Source organism: Dendrobates tinctorius, unplaced genomic scaffold, assembly GCF_039654945.1.
Source record: "Dendrobates tinctorius isolate UK_male_01 unplaced genomic scaffold, ASM3965494v1 ptg000136l, whole genome shotgun sequence".
Taxonomy (NCBI): domain Eukaryota; kingdom Metazoa; phylum Chordata; class Amphibia; order Anura; family Dendrobatidae; genus Dendrobates; species Dendrobates tinctorius.
In genome coordinates, this window is record NW_027361804.1 from 1,953,918 (window position 1) to 1,960,938 (window position 7,021).

General features: G+C 44.2%; 1 protein-coding gene and 1 pseudogene across 1 annotated transcript; one reads left to right on the top strand and one right to left on the bottom strand.

Annotated features, from left to right (window-relative positions):
* Positions 1 to 895: 895 nt before the first annotated feature.
* On the bottom strand, positions 896 to 5,257 carry LOC141048572 (uncharacterized). Its single transcript, XM_073544289.1, has 3 exons — positions 5,220 to 5,257; positions 3,698 to 4,150; positions 896 to 3,316 (listed from the first exon to the last, which is right to left on the bottom strand). The coding sequence occupies exons 1-3, from the start codon at positions 5,255 to 5,257 to the stop codon at positions 2,881 to 2,883; spliced, it is 927 nt and encodes a 308-aa protein (XP_073400390.1). The 3' UTR covers positions 896 to 2,880.
* Positions 5,258 to 5,961: 704 nt separating this feature from the next.
* On the top strand, positions 5,962 to 6,759 carry LOC141048573 (uncharacterized; annotated as a pseudogene).
* The last annotated feature ends 262 nt before the right edge of the window (positions 6,760 to 7,021 follow it).

Here is a 7,021-nt window from a genome sequence, read left to right on the forward strand (position 1 = left end):
AAGCCCTTGTGGGGTCAAAGTTCTCACCATACATCTAGATAAGTTCCTTGGGGGGTCTAGTTTACAAAATGGTGTCACTTGTGGGGGGTTTCCACTGTTTAGGTACATCAAGGGCTCTCCAAACGTGACATGGCGTCCGATCTGAATTCCAGCTAATTTTGCATTGAAAAAAAGTCAAACGGCGCTCCTTCCCTTCTGAGCTCTGCCATGCGCCGAAACAGTGGTTTCCCCCCACATATCAGGTATCAGCGCACTCAGGACAAATTGCACAATAACTTTTGCAGTCCAATTTCTCCTGTTACCCTTGGTAAAAAAAAAAATTGAACCTGAAGTATTTTTTTTGTGAAAAAAAGTTAGTTGTTCATTTTTTTTAAATATTCAAAAAATTCCTGTGACGCACCTAAAGGGTTAATAAACTTCTTGAATGTGGTTTTGAGCACCTTGAGGGGTGCAGTTTTTAGAATGGTGTCACTTTTGGGTATTTTCTATCATATAGACCCCTCAAAGTGGCTTCAAATGTGATGTGGTCCGTAAAAATAAAATGGTGTTGCAAAAATGAGAAATCGCTGGTCAACTTTTAACCCTTATAACTTCCTAACAAAAAAAAATTTTGGTTCCAAAATTGTGCTGATGTAAAGTAAACATGTGGGAATTGTCACTTATTACATTTTTTGTGTGCCATATCTCTGTGATTTAAGGGCATAAAAATTCAAATTTGGAAAATTGCGAAATTTTCAAAATTTTTGCCAAATTTCCGTTTTTTTCACAAATAAACGCAAGTTATTTTAATGAAATTTTACCACTAACATGAAGTACAATATGTCATGAGAAAACAGTGTCAGAATCACCGGGATCCATGGAAGCTCCAGAGTTATCACCTTATAAAGGGACAGTGGTCAGAATTGTAAAAATTGGCCCGGTCATGAACGTGCACACCACCCTTGGGGCTTAAGGGGTTAAGCTCATGTTTGAGCCTTCTTACCTCCGCCTGGTGCTTGTGCAGTGCAGCTCTTCCCGGAGCCTCCTCATGGTCTTACTTCTTCATACACACGGAGGTGGCTCATGGCCCGAGAGCCATAGGTGGACACAGATTCCTGGGGTCTCTTCAGCGCCCAACCTTCCTCACTGAGGGGCTGAAGAGACCCGTGGCAAACTTCAGCCTGGCTCTCCTTTGCTTCTCATGAAAGGCTTTTTTCTACCTTTACATGACTTGAGCTCTTCCTCTAGGAGCCTGTTATGAACTGTTCTTGCCATGCACTTCACCCCAGCTGCCATTTGCCATTCCTTTTGTAGGTCACTTGATGTCATCCTGCAGTTGCTGAGTGACATTCGAATAAGATGACGGTCATGCCGGTCAGTGGAGAGTCGCTTTCACCCTCTGCCGGTCTGTAGCTTTGTTGTCCCCAATATCTGCTGCTTGACCTTGTTGTAATGGACTGCCGTCTTAGAAATTTTAAGGATGGACACAACATGACGCTCACTGTATCCCTCTGCTAGTAAAGCCAGAATTGAGCCCTTCTTTTCCTCACTCAAGACTTTTCTTTTCTACTCCTTTGGCACTGTTAAAAGTTATTTTGTCATTCCTATTACTTTTGGGATATTGCTAGCACTTGTTTTGCCGTCCAGCTTGTCCTATTGCAGGAGGACTGTGAACACCACAGCAGGGTTTTTATACTTTCCTTCGTTAGATAAGATTTGGTTCAGGTGATCACTAATCAGAAGCACATTAAGTAGGATGAGGTGGACTCTGGATGGAATTCCGCTGACTCTGGAATGGAATGGCTGTCAGACATGGAGAGAAGTGGGTTCTTATACAACTGTACAGTGGTCTCCTAATTTTTGCCAGAGGTGTATGTAGCAGATGATCCCCGGACGCTCCTTGCTCGCCCCCCCTCCCCTGGAGCCCCTGTGCTCCTTACTTTATAGTAAATGGCGAATGAGACACAATGAAGAGATCAGATGTCACATTGTAACAACATTCTCCCCATCCAGCTGTGAACACTTTCCTCTCAGAATGAATCCTTCGCCATCACTTTGCTCTGAACAGGACGCTCGCTTCTCTGGATTGGATTTGTCCCAAAGCGACTGGAGACCATTAACACATCGCGGCCCCCTAGCGGCTGACGGGGATTAATTATTTTTCCTCCATTCCTTCCATACACTTGGGCGCTCTCCTATTGATCAGACTAAGGCTTAGCATTACCAGGCCCATCTTACTCTGCGGAGTCGCACTGATAATAATCAATATCCCTCCATTAAAACGATATCCATGTGTCACAGACGTGAGGAGGAGGAAGGATGTGGATGGGGAAAACTTCAGGAACACGTGCAGACAGAAAAACAATGTGAAAGCCGGGCTAAAAACTAAGACGTGTCATAGTCCGGGCGCAAAGCGCTCCTGTCCTGCAGCATTACAGAATATCAGCCCTGTATGATCAGACCAGAGTGACCACGGCCCCTCCCCCGAGGAGCAAAAAGACACGCCCTAAAGACCGACCAATCACATATCAGGCATATGACTCCTCATGTATCAGCCATCATGTATTACTCATCCTTCATCGTTATACATTAATCTTAATGAATTACATTTATTTCATCATTTATCATGTACGTTATTATTCACCCCTCATCATACATCACTTTTTCATTCCTTGTGTTTTACACATTTCTTACTTACAATTTTCCGTTCCTGACCTAACACTCATCATTTATTTTTCAGCATTTATCACTCTGCATGTATTACTCATTACTTCTCTTTTATCATCTATCTCTCATTATTTATCTTTTATCACTTATCATTCCTCATCATTTGTTACGAACTGAGCAGCACATTCCTTCCTTCCTTTCTTCCTTTTTTCTCTTCCTTCATTCCTTTTGCCATCATTTTTTCCTTCCTTCTCTCCTTAATTTCTTTCTTCCTTTGTTCCTTTTCTCTTCCTTCCTTTCTCTTTTGTATCTTTCTTTTCTTCCTTCCTTCTTTTCTTCCTTCCTTCCTTTCTCTTCAATTCCTTTCTCTTTTGTATCTTTCTTTCTTTTCTTTCCTTCTTTCCTTCCTTCTTTCCTTCCTTCCTTCCTTCCTTCCTTCCTTTTTTCTCTTCTTTCCTTTCTCTTTTGTATCTTTCCTCCCTTTCTTTTTTCTTCCTTCTTTCCTTCCTTTCTTCCTCTTTTGTGTCTTTCCTTCGTTCTTTCCTTCCTTCCTTCCTTTCTTTTATATTTTTCAATCCTTCCTTTTTTCCTTCCTTCCTTTCTCTTTTGAATCTTTCCTTCCTTCCTTTTTTCTCTTCCTTCCTTTTTCTTTTGTATCTTTCTATCGTTCCTTCATTGTTTCCTTCCTTCCTTTTTTCCTTCCTTTCTCTTTTGCATCTCTTTCCTTCCTTCCTTTCCTCCTTCCTTTCTTCCTTCCTTTCACTTTTGTATCTTTCTTTCCTTCTTTCCTTTCTTCCTTCCTTCCTTTTTTCTCTTCCTTCCTTTCTCTTTTGTATCTTTCCTCCCTTCCTTTCTTTTTCTTCCTTCTTTCCTTCTCTTCCTTCCTTTCTTCCTCTTTTGTGTCTTTCCTTCGTTCTTTCCTTCCTTCCTTCCTTCCTTTCTCTTTTATATTTTTCTATCCTTCCTTCCTTGTTTCCTTCCTTCCTCTTTTGTATCTTTCCTTCCTTCTTTCCTTCCTTCCTTTTTCTTTTGTATCTTTCTATCCTTCCTTCATTGTTTCCTTCCTTCCTTTCTCTTTTGTATATCTTTCCTTCCTTCCTTTCCTTCTTCCTTTTTCTGTTCCTTCCTTTCACTTTTGTATCTTTCTTTCCTTCTTTCCTTCCTTCCTTCCTTTCTTCTTTCCTTTTTTCTCTTCCTTCCTTTCTCTTTTGTATCTTTCCTTCCTCTCTCTCTTGTATCTTTCTTTCCTTCCTTCCTTCCTTTCTTCCTTCCTTCCTTCCTTTTTTCTCTTCCTTCCTTTCTCTTTTGTATCTTTCCTTCCTCTCTCTCTTGTATCTTTCTTTCCTTCTTTCCTTTCTTCCTTCCTTCCTTCCTTCCTTTCTTCTCTTCCTTCCTTTCTCTCTTGTATCTTTCCTTCCTCTCTCTCTCTTGTATCTTTCTTCTCTTCCTTCCTTTCTTCCTTCCTTTCTTCTCTTCCTTCCTCTCTCTCTTGTATCCTTCCTTCCTTCTTTATTCTTTTTCTTCCGCTGTCTCTCTTCTCTGCACCCTCCACACTTGGGTTCCCATCCCTTAGGTTATTTGTGGGGGGCGTTCTGACGCTCTTCCCCGGTGCTGTGTGGGGGTGTTGGAGGCTGAATATACAGGTGCTGGGGGTCGGGATAATAAATGATAAGCGATGAGTTCATTATCATCTCTGCTGACAAGGAATAATGGCTGCTCCTGGTCTGGGTTCAGGATCCCTGGAGTCCTCCATGAATCCCATGGGGCCATTTCTGGGCTGGGAGCCTGCGTGCCGTGATCCATATGACTTGTTATTTTGTATCCATTGTCAGCGACCAATGAAGCTAAGAGGAAGACGTAGGCGGCGAATCCCTGCGCACCGAACGCTAACCGTGCAAGGATCGCTCCGGGAATACGACAAGACGCCCGGTCCTTCTATACACCCAGAAGAAAAGCCTTCACTCCCATTTTAATACCATAATTCTCCCATCAAAAGCATTCACAACAAACAAAAATATTGATAACGGCGGAAGAGAAATCCATGCGGACTTTTGTTGCGAAATCCAACAATTAGGCGGCATTGAGCGGCACACGATTACAGCCGGCGCCCGGCTCCGAAGGCCGTGTATGACCCTTGATTGCCACGGGATTATTAGACCCCAGACAGGAGACGGTGGTGGGATAATAGCCCGTTAAGTAACACCGCTTTGCATTTCTTTTGATTACAATTTTATATGCAAATGCGAAAAAAAAAAATCCTGAATTGTCGTTCAGCTGCCGGCGAATATGTAAATGGAAATTAATAAAGCGGCGTCTTTCAGCGCAAACTTGGTAATTTCAAGAATCAACATCCAGTAATTAATAATAAAGAGCGGAGCGAATATTCCGACAGAATCGCCTTTCTTGTGCGGCCGCTGCGGCTTCTCGGCTCTTAGTAACAAGCTTGTTTCACAATACAAAGCGCGATACAGAGTTGCCCACTGTCTGTGAATGGGGTCTTTGTTTCCCGCCCTGTTTGGGGAGGAAATCGCTGCGATTTAGATTTCCAAGAGGGGATATAAAATTATGCTCACCTAATGAAGCGGCCGCAGTTAATCTGACGACTTCGCATTCCTCAATGGCTTCGGAGAAACAATTTAACACAAACAATAATTTACACCGCGCATAAATCATAAGTCTCGGGCGCAGAGGACGTGGGGCTGGGGAGGTTTGGGGACTTTATTCTCGCCCCCTTGTAATCATGACGGGGCTGTGAGTGAGAAGTGACATTTCCAGTGCGCTGTCTGTGGAGACGTAATCGCACAAAGCGCCAGAGACGGCGCTGAGCAAAGAGACGAGCAGGGCTCACAAGGAACAAAAGGGATTAGATCCATTGTATCCAGATCACTGGGAGACTACGGCGTCTATGGGATCTGACGGGCTTATATTACAAGGATAACAGCTCGTGGGATCTGCGGGGGGGGGCACCGCTGCACATAGTGGATCTGTGCAAACTTCATCCAAGATGTTCCTTCCTGGCATCATACGATCAGATATCACAGAGCCGTGACGGGAACTGACAATCAGTCCATCAACAAAGTGTCAGCCGACTCTCAACCCGTCATCAGCGCTCACGCTCTGACATGTTGTGCTGCGAAACGCGTCTGTCGCGGAAAAGAGCGCCGAGAAGGAGGGAAAAGGAGAGAAGAGGAAACGAGAGAGGAGAGTGAAGGAGAGAAGAGGGGAAGGATGGGAAGGAAGAGTGGAAAGAGGAAGAAAAGGGAAGGAGAGGAAAAGAGAGAAGAGAGAGGAGAGTGAAGGAGAGAAGAGAAGGATGGGAAGGAAGAGTGGAAAGGGGAAGAAAAGGGAAGGAGAGGAAAAGAGAGAAGAGAGAGGAGAGTGAAGGAGAGAAGAGAAGGGAAGGAAGAGTGGAAAGGGGAAGAAAAGGGAAGGAGAGGAAAAGAGAGAAGAGAGAGGAGAGTGAAGGAGAGAAGAGAAGGATGGGAAGGAAGAGTGGAAAGAGGAAGAAAAGGGAAGGAGAGGAAGAGAGAGGAGAGTGAAAGAGAGAAAAGAGGAGAGTGAAGGAGAGAAGAAGAGAAGGATGGGAAGGAAGAGAGGAAAGAGGAAGAAAAGGGAAGGAGAGGAAAAGAGAGAAGAGAGAGGAGAGTGAAGGAGAGAAGAGAAGGATGGGAAGGAAGAGTGGAAAGGGGAAGAAAAGGGAAGGAGAGGAAGAGAGAGGAGAGTGAAAGAGAAAAGAGGAGAGCGAAGGAGAGAAGAAGAGAAGGATGGGAAGGAAGAGAAGAAAGAGGAAGAAAAGGGAAGGAGAGGAAAAGAGAGAAGAGAGAGGAGAGTGAAGGAGAGAAGAGAAGGGAAGGAAGAGTGGAAAGGGGAAGAAAAGGGAAGTAGAGGAAAAGAGAGGAGAGTGAAAGAGAGAAAAGAGGAGAGTGAAGGAGAGAAGAAGAGAAGGATGGGAAGGAAGAGAGGAAAGGGGAAGAAAAGGGAAGGAGAGGAAGAGAGAGAAGAGTGAGAGAAAAGAGAGAGGAGAGTGAAGGAGAGAAGAGAAGGATGGGAAGGAAGAGTAGAAAGGGGAAGAAAAGGGAAGGAGCGGAAAAGAGAGAAGAGAGAGGAGAGTGAAGGAGAGAAGAGAAGGATGGGAAGGAAGAGTGGAAAGGGGAAGAAAAGGGAAGGAGAGGGAGAGGAGAGTGAAAGAGAGAAAAGAGGAGAGTGAAGGAGAGAAGAAGAGAAGGATGGGAAGGAAGAGAGGAAAGAGGAAGAAAAGGGAAGGAGAGGAAAAGAGAGAAGAGAGAGGAGAGTGAAGGAGAGAAGAGTGGAAAGGGGAAGAAAAGGGAAGGAGAGGAAGAGAGAGGAGAGTGAAAGAGAGAAAAGAGGAGAGTGA